This window comes from Rhagoletis pomonella, unplaced genomic scaffold (assembly GCF_013731165.1).
Source record: "Rhagoletis pomonella isolate Grant_MI unplaced genomic scaffold, Rhpom_1.0 Rhpom_scaffold_00002, whole genome shotgun sequence".
Classification (NCBI taxonomy): Eukaryota; Metazoa; Arthropoda; class Insecta; order Diptera; family Tephritidae; genus Rhagoletis; species Rhagoletis pomonella.
In genome coordinates, this window is record NW_023458556.1 from 89462068 (window position 1) to 89476471 (window position 14404).

Consider the following 14404-nt stretch of genomic DNA (forward strand, 5'->3'; position numbering starts at 1 on the left):
TTATAGATGATTTAATGAATATAGCAAAAAGAACGGAAGCAAAGCTTGAAAAACTATAAATGACACCGTGCGACAGTAAATTTTACACACAAAAAAATGAATATATTCGCGAAACTATGGGTAAATTATAGTAAAACTACGTACTTAATTTTTCTCCCTGACGTCAGAATTTTTTAAAAGGGCTTTGAAATTTAAAAAATATGATTATTTCAAACAATTATTTAAAAAATTTAGTGCAATGAAGGATAACAATAAGGGCATCATATAAAAGAAAAATTTCTGTAGGATTATAACAGAATAAATTTTTGGCGCATAAGCACAAATGGAAAATGTCCTTTACAAATTTTGTCGTTAAATATCCTTGAATATTTTCAATTTTTTTTTCAAAATTTGAACAAATTATTGTTTGAGGACTAATATACGCACGACCTCATCATCGAATTTCGTCCTGCAAACTTTATTAACTTAAAAAGATTAAATTTATTAAAAGCGCATTTTCAATACATATTCGTCCTTGTAAACCAAAAAACTTGATTATTTTTAAATTCTACAGAGTTTTATCTCTTATTTTCTCTCTCCTGGCGTCAGAATGAAAAATTTAAAACTCAGGTTTACTATATTTGGCCCATAGTTTCGCGAGTTTATGGATTCTTTCGAGTGTTTTGAATTTTTTTTTGTTTTTGTCGCACGGTGTAATATTCACCATGACCACCACTTTATTCTTGAATAACTTTCGGAGGAGAAAATTTATCGAAAAATCATAGCATACCTTTTTTGTAGAACGATAAATTTGCATTGGTCATAGCTGTACGCTTATTTGCTTCATAAAAAATAGATTAAATGCAAAAAGTCCCAAAATCCCATGTTATTTAAATGGGATATGAACATAATTTCGGCAAGGTTTAATTTGAAAATTAAGACTTTTTCGAATTGGATAATTTTGTTTACAGCAAAAATTCTAAATTCATGAGTCGGCAGCAAAAAAAAACAAATTGGGAAATAATGGAAACCCTAATGCACCATATCAGCTCTTCACCACCTGCTTTGAACTCGCTCAGAATTGCTCTTTGGTGTATTGAATAGAGACACCTTCATTCAGACAATTCAAAACTTAAGAATTGGAAAAAAATCTAATGGGAATCCAATTAAGAACGGCATCTCTAGTGCGCAACGAGTTCAAGTCTTGTTAATTCACAAATTTCATAGTTTAATTTTTTATACTACTATACTCATACATATATTTCGCACAAAATATAATCAGTCATCTTATCTTTTGTTTACAGAATTTCAAAGATATTTTGCTTTAGTCACAAAGGGCATGGATTGTACATGGCAACACCCACCGAAATTCAGAAATTCACAATATCATCAGAATTCTGGTAAATCTACATACATGAGCGGTAAATTATGTTAATAAAACATATTACAATTATTACAGTCAATTCATTTTGGAGATGATGGGTGAGTTATATACGTCACATGAAATGCCTGAGCAGCCGAAAGAGAGCTTTTTCAAAGGACTATTTGGGGGCGGAGCAAAAAGTTTGGACAGAGAGGAACTCTGTAAGTATTCTATTACTGAAAGGGATTAAAATATTTTGACCGTTTCACCATTATTTTATCTCAATGTAACGATAAACAGGTTTACAGTTTAACAGATGTAAACCTAATGTTTTGCATTAAAGTGAATTGATATTGAATGTCGCTGTCGAAGGTCCCATTGAGGTACCTCAGAAGATTGCTTTAGGGTCTAGCGATTGCCATTCATGAGAACCTTATTTGTTACCAGCGAAAAACAAATTTTTTCTTAACTAAAGCTATTAAAATGCATGCGGCAATGCTTCCGTCTTAGAACCTACTTACACATTTTGTGATCTTTTTCGGTTCCATCTACATTGGTCGCATTTGCCTCGAGATTATGGTGTTCGCTTATTCGGCTATTTTCAAAACCGGTTTTCGAGTTACTCGAAAAATTTAAATTTGAAAAAAAAAACGGATCCCGATTTTGTAATTAAAAAAAAAACAGATAAACCGGTTTTATTTTAAATAGTTTTCATACAGTGCAAACGCTTATGTTAGTATGAAGTCATGACCAAAACAAAGCAAAATAAGTTCAAAGTTTTTTTATCAAGTAAAACAAATGAAAATCAGTAAAAAATTCACATTTGGTCTTGTTTTAACATTAAATTATTTGTTTTTTTCTGACTTTTTCGGATGTGAGTACTGCTCTTGCCGCCATAGCTGAGTGCTTAGATGATCCTTCGGGTTTTATTTCTGGTCCCAGCAACATCAAAAAAAAAATATATATATTTTTCAAATAGCGCCTTCTTTCCTTTTCAAAGTCGGTTAAAAATAATGAAAAAATTGCGTTTTTGGTGCAAAGACGAAATCGCATTTTAAAATTTGCATGCAATTAACTAACAAATTTTTACTCAATAACAACCACGCTGTCAGGTTGAAATCGCGGCAAATCAGCTGCACTTGATGGTAGTAGGTTGAATAAGGAAATGAATTAGCAACAAGAGATTGCAGGGTGTGCATAGCTCAGTGGTTGGCGCTTCTGACTTTGCACATCGATGATGCCGGTTCGATCCCTGCTTAAGTCTAGAAAAAGAAGCCTGGTGAGATGTGGTGATCTCCGAAATTGCTGTTATAACTTCTACCGCTTAGACTTTGTTGTTTTTTCCATTTTTCCTAATAAACAAAATCGTGGTGCAAAGCTCAATAACAATATTAAAACAAATTTTTATTTTAACTCCTCTATAAGTTTATAATAAACTTAGTGAAATATAAATTTCTTTGTAGGGCTCAATACAACTCAATTGTTACAATAACAAGTAATTTTTAAGAAAAAAATACAACCGACTTCAATTCTTACATACAATTTTAGAAATAATTTCTTGATGATCCAATGCTCGGATCTAAACCAAATTAGTATAGGTCCACTCCTGAGGCACTACCTTTCCGATAGGAAATTAATTATCGAAATCGGTTAATGTGGTCTAAAGTTATGCGGTAACATACATAAAAAAATATTCAGATGAATATTCCGATGACTTGATAACCTCCTCTTTTTTGAAGCCCATTAAAAAGAGAAAAATTATTGAGTTAAATTATTATAATGTTTTGAATAGCTATATTTTAACCTTTAATCTAATTTTTAACAAATAATCTCACCCCCCTCCCCCCCACACCCCTTAATTATGCTGTGCGTACACCCATGGTGTCACTAGAAAAAAGCACTCCCTTTCTGCTCCTAAAGAAGCCCTTGGTAACCGCTTCTAGTTAAGCATTTAAAACGCGATGCATGCAAATTTTCATTTTTTTTATTATATTTTTCTTTTTAACCGACTTCACAAAAAGGAGAAGGTTATCAATAGTCGGAATATTTTTTTCTAATATATAGTATGAGATCGCATAACGTTGGACCAGGTTTTTAAAGGTGGTCCCATACTAATTTGATTTAAATCCGATCATTGGATCACGAAGAAATTAATCGATGAGAATTGAAGTCGGTTTTGTTTTTTGGTTAAAAATTACTTGTAATGAAATAATGACGTTTTTGTAAACCATTTGATGTTTTTTTCTGGGACGCGAAATTTTAGCAAGTTTTGGCTATTTTTCTTTAGGTTACTTAATGTTCATTACTTTTTTATAAAAATTCTGCAAAGTTTGACCAAACTTTCTAACTTCTTAATCAGTAGGTCTCGAAATCTCATGCAAATGATGAGGCAACGGATTAACTAGCTAGGTTCGGCTCCGCGCCGAATGTGTTCACGGGGTGAAATGGGGGCCTCGTTCAGAGAGATAAAAGCAAAAATTACCGAAATTTATCACTCGAAGACCAAGTAATCGTACAGGATTACCCGTTAGTTCTGGGTGTCCTACGACCCACTTAAAACCAAAGCTCTCTTAGGTAAGAGCAAAAAAGATACATACAAACATACTGCAGTGTTCACAGGGCACTGGCCCGTTGGCGTACATGACAAAGGATTGGATTGCCCTTCAACAGGTTCTGCTGCAGTTGCGATGATCCTGGCTGAAAAGAAACAGTCGAGCACTTCATGTGCAAGTGTATAGCCTTCGCAATGATGAGGTTAAAGACACTCGGCAAGCCATTCCTGCAGAATGATTTAGAGCAGAGCCCGCCAAAACTTGCACATTGTGTAGTTTGCCTTCGTATTTTCACACCAACGCTAACGATGTGTAAGCACGAAGTTATGCTTTTGCTTCTCAGTCGCTGTTTAACTTTTTAAGAAGTAAGGCTGTTGCGCATGTTTACAAATAAAAACAATGGACTCAAAAGTAAACGTCCATGCTACTTTTTGTACATATAATAAGAAAAATATGCTGCAATGCTTGCTTTTCGAGCGAATTTTCACTTCGAAAAGGCTTTTTTCTTTACAAAGGCATTTTAATAATTATCACAAAGATGTAGCTTCCCTTTCCGATTCAGAAAAATTGAATTTGTTTAGCGAATCAGAAAAGAAATTATTTTTTGATGATGTCCCAGGTGAAAACACAGGGAAAAGGAATTATGAAATTAAGAAGGCATCATTTGTCGTTGCTTTGTTTTTAGCAAAACAATGCCGCCCATATGAAGATGGGGAATTTTTTTAAATCTCTTGCGAAAGAGTTTTTTGCATGTTTCGAAGGGGAAGGCAAAAAAAATATGTGACATTTTAAATTCTGTTCCATTGTCCAGACAGACAATTACGCGTAGAACCGAAAAAATAAGCGGTTATATTTTATCCGAACTCAAACTGCTTTTATAAAATTGTGAATTTTTTTCACTTTCCTTGGACGAAAGCACGGATGCAAATAACATAGGTCAACTGAGTATTTTTGTTAAGGTCATTAATAAAAATTTTGAATCCAGTGAAAATTTACTTTCGCTTTTTGCATTTCATGGCCACTTTAATGGACAAACTCTTTTTGACGCTGTCAATAAACATGTATTTTCAATATGTAGTCCAAATAAATTGAGTTCAATTTTTACGGATGGTGCCAGAAACATGGTTGGAAAAAAAACGGGTCTCATAGGACGCTTAATTAATAATAATATAAATGTGCCTGCATTTCAATGCATTATTCATCAGCAAGCTCTTTTTGCCAAAGAATTAAATCAAATCAAGGCTATGAATACTGCAGTGAGAATTATTAACAAAATAAAGGGGGGTCACAACGCGCTAACCCATAGACGATTTAGGGAGTTTCTGAAAGATCTCGGGGCAGATTATGGGGACTTGTGCATGTACACAGAGGTACGTTGGCTTAGTCGCGGCAAAAGTTTGGATCGATTTTTTACTTTGAGGGAAGAAGTTAAGCTGTTTCTGGAGCAAAATAATGAAAAAGAATTGGCAGATGCAATTAGAAACGAAGATTTTATCTCAGAACTGTCATTTTTAATTGATATAACACAATTAATAAATGAGTTGAACCTTGCTATGCAAGGACAAAAAAACATATTTTTGACCTCTTATTATACATAACTCAGTTTGAAAGAAAATTATCAATATTAGTTACACAACTTAAAAATGGAGATTGTTCTTCTCTGCTCAGAACTACTGAAGTTTTTGACCAAATACAAAACCAGCCGTTTCGAAGTAGAAAAATAAATGAATATGCTGAAGTCACCGAGTCACTCCTAAAAAATTTACAGAGTAGGTTCCAAGATTTTAAAATTATTCGAAATGTAATCGATGTTCATAACGATCCAATAAACTGCGAAATTTCACAACTAAACCCAGACCTTCGTGGTGAATTGCAGAGAATGCGCTTAGATTTCAATTTACCATTGGGAAGTGGAGAACTTTTTTGGAAAAATCTTAGTGCAGAAAAATACCCAAAAATTATAATTGAAATTTAGAAATTATACAGCATGTTTGGATCTACATAAAACTGTGAGGCTGCATTCTCACAAATGAAACTTATTCAAACCCAATGGCGCAATTCCATCAGTGATAGTCATCTGCTAGACCTAACGCGAATAAAATTATATGACAAAGAAATAAACATAGATTACTTAATGTAAAATGAAGGTTTAACCAGTTAACTTCTGATGATGAAGAAAACGGGGAACGAAATAGCACTAAAGCAGTCTTATCCTCCTTTCATGCCCAAAAATTTCTTCAAAATGAAGCTTACACCAAAAAAAATTACTCATTCGGGAGATTTTTTTTTTAAGTAAGGAAAGTTTTCTTTGATCCAGATATGGTGTTTTTTCGTGCTCGTATTGCAAATTTAAAAAAAAGTCTGAAAAAAAAAAATTGTTTTTGATTTCACCATGTCACAGTTCACTTTTTTTTTAGATCCACTGTTGAAGCGCGCACTCCGGTTGGCACACACACTTATGCAAATGTTTTTGTGTTAGTGTGGCCGGCACTGGCCTATAGAATAACACTAAGTATGTTGGGTGTGCCCACATGCCCTCTTAAACCGGCAAAAGCAAAAAAAAAACACGCTTTTTTGTTTCGCAATACTTTAGCCTAATTTTTAAGAATCCGGTTAACGGTTTACGAAGCTTGAATATATTTTCTGGAAACACTCTGCAAGACCTTTCCAACGATACATCAAACATGTCGATTGGACGTCTGGATAAAAACTTCCAAATCTCGTGTATATATAAGCGAGTCATTTCAGCATGCTACTGTTGCTGCTTTCGTCCCTCGCGCGCACTGCCGTTCGCTGTGATCTATGTGTGAAAAATTCTATTGGCTTTTGAAGAAAAATTCTTGAAATGTAACATGGATTTGAAGTGTGCCACAAAAATAATGGTGTTCCATATAAATGCATTTCCATAAACTTGACTGCACAACTTTGACATATGAAGCTTTTGTTCAATTTGCAAAAAATGAAAATATGTATTGTGTGTGCAAAATATACCAATCAGCAATAGCAGCAAAAATTGCTAATGAAAGTACATACATACATATGTAGCTCACAAAGTCGCTGGCATCAGTTCCCAATCGAACGAGAATTTGTGAAGAGTAGAAAATTAATAAAATGAAAGCAATAACTTGTCACGGATACAAAATAAATATTTGAAAAGCAAAAATCGAAGAATTGCCAGTGCATAGCCAAATTTTTATACCCGAGCGCACTTGTGCACAAGGGTATTATAACTTTGTTCACATAACGGTTGTTTGTAACAGGCAAAACGAATCGAGATAGATATAGACAAATGTATACATAAATGATCAGAATGAAAAGAGAAATCGATTAAGCGGTGACTGTCTGTCCGTCCGTCCGTCCGTCCGTCCGTCCGTCTGTCCGTCCATCTGTGCACACGATAACTCGAGTAAAAATTGAGATATCTTAATGAAACTTGGTACGTGAACTTCTTTTGGGTGTAGGACGGATGGTATGGGCGAAATCGGACAATAACCACGCCTACCTCCCATATAACGGTAATTTTCAGAAATACGAAAACTGCGATATTTTAGTAACTACTGAAGATTATTCACTCAAAATTGATATTTACAATGAGTTTTAGACGAAAAATAAGAATATTTTAAAATTTTGGCAAATGGGCGTAGCCACGCCCACTTATGGTTACATGTGTATATCTTGGTAACCGCTGCACCAATTTCTTCCAAACTCGGCACAGTTGTTGGCCTTGATACATCATACTAAATGGCCGAAAATTTAAAAAATCGGACAATAATCACGCCTACCTCCCATATAACGGTAATTTTCAGAAATACGAAAACTGCGATATTTTAGTAACTACTGAAGATTATTCACTCAAAATTGATATTTACAATGAGTTTTAGACGAAAAATAAGAATATTTAAAAATTTTGGCAAATGGGCGTAGCCACGCCCACTTATGGTTACATGTGTATATCTTGGTAACCGCTGCACAAATTTCTTCCAAACTTGGCACAGTTGTTGGTCCTGGTACAGCATACCAAATCGCCGAAACTTTTTAAAATCGGACAATAACCACGCCCACATTCCATATAACGTTAATTTCGAGAAATACAAAATCTTCGATAAATCAGTAAATATCAAAGCTAATTTATTCAAAATTGATGGTTGCAACAATTCTTTACCAAGAAATACGTTTATGATAAAATTTTGGAAAATGGGCGTGGCACCGCCCACTTGTGATTACATATATGTATCTCGCTAACCGTTCTAGCAATTTGTACCAAACTCGGTATGGTTATTGTGCTTGCCACATAAAAGCAAACCGTTGAAAATTGTTGAAATCGGTCTTAAATTACGGCCGCTTTTCAAATAACAATAAATTTCAGAAATGCTTGAAATTTCAATATGTCGAAATTTAAGGACGCTAATTTACTTAAAATGTATACACCCCGGCTTATCATGTAGCGGTAGCTTTCGGCAAGGTGGAAAACATATCTTTAATACTTGCGCCGGGTATTTAATGTTCGGCTCCGCCCGAACTTAGACTTTCCTACTTGTTTTTTTTTTTTTTTTTTTGTTTTTTTTTACGAGGAGGAAGCATTGAAAGCCTATACCCGTCAGTGTGGGACTTTAACCCGAACTAAACCTCCTACTGTCCGAGTACCGAACCCCCGGTACCACCGTCAAGTATTTCGTCGGGAGGCGGTTGAGCACTAGGCTCGCACGTTCGTTCCAGTCGGTTGTACTCAGTCCTGGGCTACGCCTAGTAGGCTTTGCCACGCCTGGTTTAAGGATAATTACCCTTTTTTAACTTTTTATTCATTTATCTCTTAGATACAACTTATTATTTTCGCCTTTATAGACAGTAAGAGCAAAAACCTTAAAATGCCTTATGCGACGAGTTTCAAGCCCGCATACGTATGTATATTGCCTTTGCGGTTTGAACGGTCTAGGTTCCAATCAGCACCATAGTCACATGTGTGTTTGTGTGTGTGTGTGTAGATGTGTGCATGCAGCACTTGCTAGCTCAAAGGCTTACAACAAGCAGCAACATGTCGCTTCAAATAATAGACAAGCAATAAGCACCGGCAGCCGAAGCAGCCACAGCAGCAGCAACACAAAAATTAAAGAAAAACAAACCAAGGGAAAGAACATTGCAGCGTACTCTATGGTGGTTTGCAATCTAATAGACTACTATGCTCTACTACATAAAACAACAACAACCATATATGTATGTATGTACATGTGGTCGAGTGATTGGATGGATGGATGGCCTGCGGCAGCCGAAATCTAAGAATACGTTCGCACAAATCAATGAACAATTTCTATTAGTGCGATAGACTGATGACCAAAAATGTGCATGTGCCAGCAGTAAGTAACAATGAAAGCAATAACAATAACAACGACAACATCAACAAGCATACACAACACACTCAAATGATAGAAAAACAACGAAGCGAGGAATATAAAAGCATGAAATTCACTATTGAAGAATGCACGCATGCGCATACATTACTTGCAACACAAATATACACATACACACTCAAAAGCGAGGGCATTAAAGTACACTTACTGACCAGACCAAACCAACTAATAGCTAACTTTTGCCATTGCGGCTGCTTGGCTTGCTGGCTGCCGCCGCCTTTTGGATGGCGCTGGCGGCTGGATGACCGTTGACTGCTGCCGCCTCCTTGCTTGCTTGCCAGGCAGTCAGCCAGCCAGCCAGCTTTAATGGGCATGTTGCACTTGTAAGCGAAACCTACTGTTGCTGCACATATGTACATACATACATGTGTTCGTATATGTCTTGCCCCAAAGCAGCAGAAGCAACTGCAGCGGCAGCCAGGGCGTGCTATAGTTCATTGGCGATACTCGATGACTATTATTGCTGTTGCTGCCCTTTTTATTGTTATTGTTGTTAGTGTTGCTGCTCCTGCTGCTTTTCTGCCTTTTAGCCTAGTAGCATTGTATGCATGTAGTTTATTTGTGTTGTTGTATTTCACAATACCAGCGCGCAGAATTGAAATTATGAGACCACCTTTGAGAGCGTATTTGCTTGTAGTATTATTGTTATTGCTGTTGCTGCTACGGTTGCTGTTCATTACAAGTCCTCTACATGTTGCTGTTGCACTGTTTTGGTTTTTGTCTTCTCTGTAGGGAAACCGCGGACTAGTGAATCAAATTTCTAGTTCCGTACTAGGTCTTCATCGCCAAAAACGAACTTGTCCGATAGGAACTAGATCCCCACCAGTCCAAAATCGGCGAAAAGTGGTACTAATTTTTTTCAGTTTTTTTCACTAGAAATCTATATCTAAAGTGACGAATTTAGAAATAGTTCGGAACTATAGAAAAAGGGATGCAGAACGAACTAGATCTTATTTGAAGAATTTAGAAATAGTTCGGAACTATCGAAAAAGGGATGCAGCGGGGGGCTTGTTTACTTTACATAGATATGTGTTCGGCGGCTTTTTCGTTCAAACACGCTTCTATTCTATGCTTCGCAGATGCTTTTTCATAGCTTGGTAATACAAAACTAAAATTTGTGTTAACATTTCAACATCTTGGGACAGTCTGGAATCTAAGAAATAACAGCGAGCACCTCTGCAAACTCAACTACAGCTAAAGGTATGTAAACGTACATTTCTAACTATCATTCAAACAAATTTAATTTCAAATTGAAACACATTTCTTCCAAAATAACTTAAAATCGCACACACGGAAGAACCAAAATGATTGAAAAATCATGATACTTTTTGCTTTCGTATGTCGATTTTAGAACTGGTTCGGAACTATAGAATTTAGGACTAGTTCGGAACTATCGAAAAAGGGATGCAGCGGGGGGCAATTGACACTTCCTAGGACATCGCCATGTTAAATTCGCCGGTTGCTTGCATGCAAAAGAGATTTATCGCGAACCAGTGCTGGGTCTAAATTTACTAGAAGCGCCCCAGTTCAGAACTAGAGATTTTCCCCACAGGGTTGTTGTGTGTTGTTGTTTTTCTGTTATTCTACTATATGTTCGGCCCCCCACACATCAATCGTTCGTTTGTGCATTCGTTCATTCGTTTCTATGCTTGCTCGCTCGGCTATTGTGCAAACAATTGTTGGTTATTTGGTATCGATGTGCACGTAGTAGAAGAGGAAGCAAAAATATTTGTGTAAACAGATTTTTGTTTTTCAATTTATTGCTTTCGAATGGGTCTTATCGGCGTTTTGGCTTGGTCATAAAGGCTTTCAACTCCCATGCATGTTTAGATATGTGTGTGCGTCCGTTTCTAATTTGTAAAGTAAAGTTTGTTTAAAAATTGGTTTTAAGTTTTTCTTTTGAATATATTTTTTAAGATCGACATCTATAGCCTTTTGTGTGAATATTTTGCTGGCGGCGTTGTAAAAGAGTTCCTATCAAACTTCAACTTGCAAGTTGCAGAGACTTTTTTCCGCTTGAAAATCTGATCATAGTTGCTTCCGGGACTTTCAAGTTCGGCACGGAAACATTTTTTGGGCAAATGTATGTCGGCATGCAAAAAGGTTTTTTTAAGTTACTGGCAGACCCGGCGAACTTCGTCCCGCCCAAAATTTTTATATATTTTATTGAAACTTTTTGGTCCAACATTTTCACCAACAATTCACGTTTACGATTTTCATTGGCACATTTGTCTGCTAAGATTAAGGTTTGGTGGTCATTTGCCGCTTTAAAAAACCTAAGGAAAGTGTTATATCCGTTCTTGAAATTCTCCAGTTGTGCGACATTTCATAGCACGGTTATTCGCAAAGCGAAATACATTTTTTCCTCTTCACTCCCTGGCGGCAACAATGACCCGGTTCTATAGTGAATGTCCTAGAAGCTTTACAGTATAGTAGGTGGCAATTTCAAAATGGGTGCGAATCATTGTTCTACAGAAATGCAATATACATATACTTATTTAAGACGAAATACCTTAAAAGTTTGAACGCATAATAATATTGGAAAATCACATCCATTGGGCCAATTGCAACGCAGGAGCGTTCGATATAATCAATGGTGCAACAGGTCGATTTAATCTGATCTTCACGGCCCCTTTTCTCACTTGGCTATTTTTAGTAATATCTCGACTTCAGCACCACTTGGCAGCACGTTTTTGCAATAGTATTGCATACATATTTAAAACATTAGCCAAATCGGATCATAAATAAGATTTTTAGTAAGAACTCAACTACAGCGCCAACTGTCGGATTAAATTGTGAAACTAAACCATCGAGAGACCCGCTCAAATACACAAAAAGTTTCGTTAAAATCCGTACAACCATTTAGGAGGATTTCACTCACAAACACACCTACAGAAGAATAAAAAAATTCATTCAAAGATAGCTAAAGGTCGGTACGTTTGTAGGCCTCACACCCCTTTTCAAATAGCCCAAATTTTCTCCATGAGTATGGGCTTGATTTCAACTATATACATATCTCCATACGAAGTTCCAGTTTCAGAGATATGCAGTATAAAAATTCGATTTATATGGGAGGGGCCACGCCCCCCATTCCAACAGCTGCCCTCTTTCTTCATGAGTATGTGATTGATTTCGTATATTTCCATACCAAGTTCCAGAACTCTACCATGAACACTTCCAAAGATAGGCAGTATGAAAAATTCGGTTTGTATGGAAGATGCCATGCCCCCTTTTCCAATAGTTCCAATTTTTCCCCAAGAGTATGCGACTTATTTCGTACATCTCCATACAATACTCTAGAACTCTACCAAAAAATTTTCAGAGATAAGCAGTATGAAAAATTCGGTTTGTATGGTAGATGTTACACCCCTTTTTACAATAGCTAAAATTTTTCTCCAAGGGTATGCGATTGATTTCGTATATCTCCATACCAATTTCCAAAACTCTACCATGCACACTTTCAGAGATATGTAGCATGAGAAATTCTGTATGGGAAGTGCCACGCCCCCTTTACATACAGATTTTTTTCAGCCTAAAACCATCCTTGGGACACGTGCGGCAGGTGGCAGTTTCAAAAAAATTGGTTCAGCCGCTCTCGAGCCTTGGGAAAACTAACAAACGGCTTTCTAAATATATATTAGTTGAGATATATTATCTATACTAATTATATAAAGAGAAGTCCCTTTTTTTGTAACAGGTAATCTCGCGAACGGCTGGTCCGGTTTTAATGAAATTTTGTATATAAAGAGCTTTCAGCAACCACCATGTTTTAGGCTAAACAAAATTTACTTTTTTCCGGTAGGTGGACCAGGGACCGATCTATTCGAAAAAATCTTATTATGGTCCGATTTGCTTAAAATTTGGTACGTAGGTAGGTTTTTGCCTAGGGTAGCAATAGGATCCAAATTTTTCCGGGAAGTGGACCAGGGACCATTCTATTCGGAAAAACCGTATTTATAGTCCGATTTGCTTAGAATTCGGTACGTAGGTAGCTTTTTGCCTAGGTTAGCATATAGGGTCTTTTTTCCACGAAGTGGGCCAGGGACCGATCAATTCGAAAAAATCGTATTTATGGTCCGTTTTTTGCTTAAAATTTGGTACGTATGTAGTTTTTTGCCTAGATTAGTATGTACGATTCCTTTTTTTCGGGAAGTGGACCAGGGACCGATCTATTCGAAAAATCGTATTTATGGTCCGATTTGATTAAAGTTTGGTACGTAGAGTTTGCCTAGATAAGCTTATAGGATCCTGTTTTCCAATTTTCATGCAATTTCGAATATAAATAGGTTTGAGCAACCACCATGTCAAGAGGCGAATTCGTCACTAGGCAAGTTTTTTTTGCGACAATCAGAAACAACGGATACAGCCAAAAATGTATTCATCAGTTCGTTTTCATCTATACTAATTATATAAAGAGAAGTCCCTTTTTTTTGTAACAGGTAATCTCGCGAACGGCTGGTCCGATTTTCATGAAAGTTTGTATATAAACAGCTTTCAGCAACCACCATGTTTTAGATAAAAAAAATTTGCTTTTTTCCTGTAGGTGGACCAGGGACCGATCTTTTCGAAAAAATCTTATTATGGTCCGATTTGCTTAAAATTCGGTACGTAGGTAGCTTTTTACCGAGATTAGCATATAGGATCCTTTTTTACCGGGAAGTGAACCAGGGACGGATCTATTCGAAAAAATCGTATTTATCGTCCGATTTGCTTGGAATTTGGTAGGTAGGTAGCTTTTTGCCCAGATTAGCATATTGGATCCTTTTTTCCGGTAAGTGGACCAGGGACTGATCTATTTGAAAATATTGTATTTATGGTCTGATTTGCGCAAAGTTTAGTACATAGGTAGCTTTTTACCGAGTTTAGCATATAAGATCCTTTTTCCGGTAGGTTGACCAGGGACCGATCTATTCGAAAAAATCTTATTTATGAGCTGATTTGCTTGAAATTTGGCGCATGGGTAGCTTATTGCCCGGATTAACATATAGGATACTTTTTTCTGATAGGTGGACCAAGGACTGATCTATTCGAAAAAATTTTACATATGGTCCGTTTTTCTTGAAATTCGGTACACGTATTATAGCTATACATACAATAGAATTGAA

General features: G+C 36.3%; 1 protein-coding gene across 1 annotated transcript in view; it reads left to right on the forward strand.

Moving 5' to 3' along the window:
- The first annotated feature begins 1283 nt into the window (after positions 1-1283).
- Positions 1284-14404, forward strand: part of LOC118734151 (syntaxin-binding protein 5-like) — an 86838-nt gene continuing 73717 nt past the window's right edge. The window contains exons 1-2 of the mRNA XM_036463868.1: positions 1284-1379; positions 1439-1563. Coding sequence (XP_036319761.1) covers positions 1330-1379; positions 1439-1563 — 175 coding nt within the window. The 5' untranslated portion in view covers positions 1284-1329. The remainder of the gene's footprint in view (positions 1380-1438; positions 1564-14404) is intronic.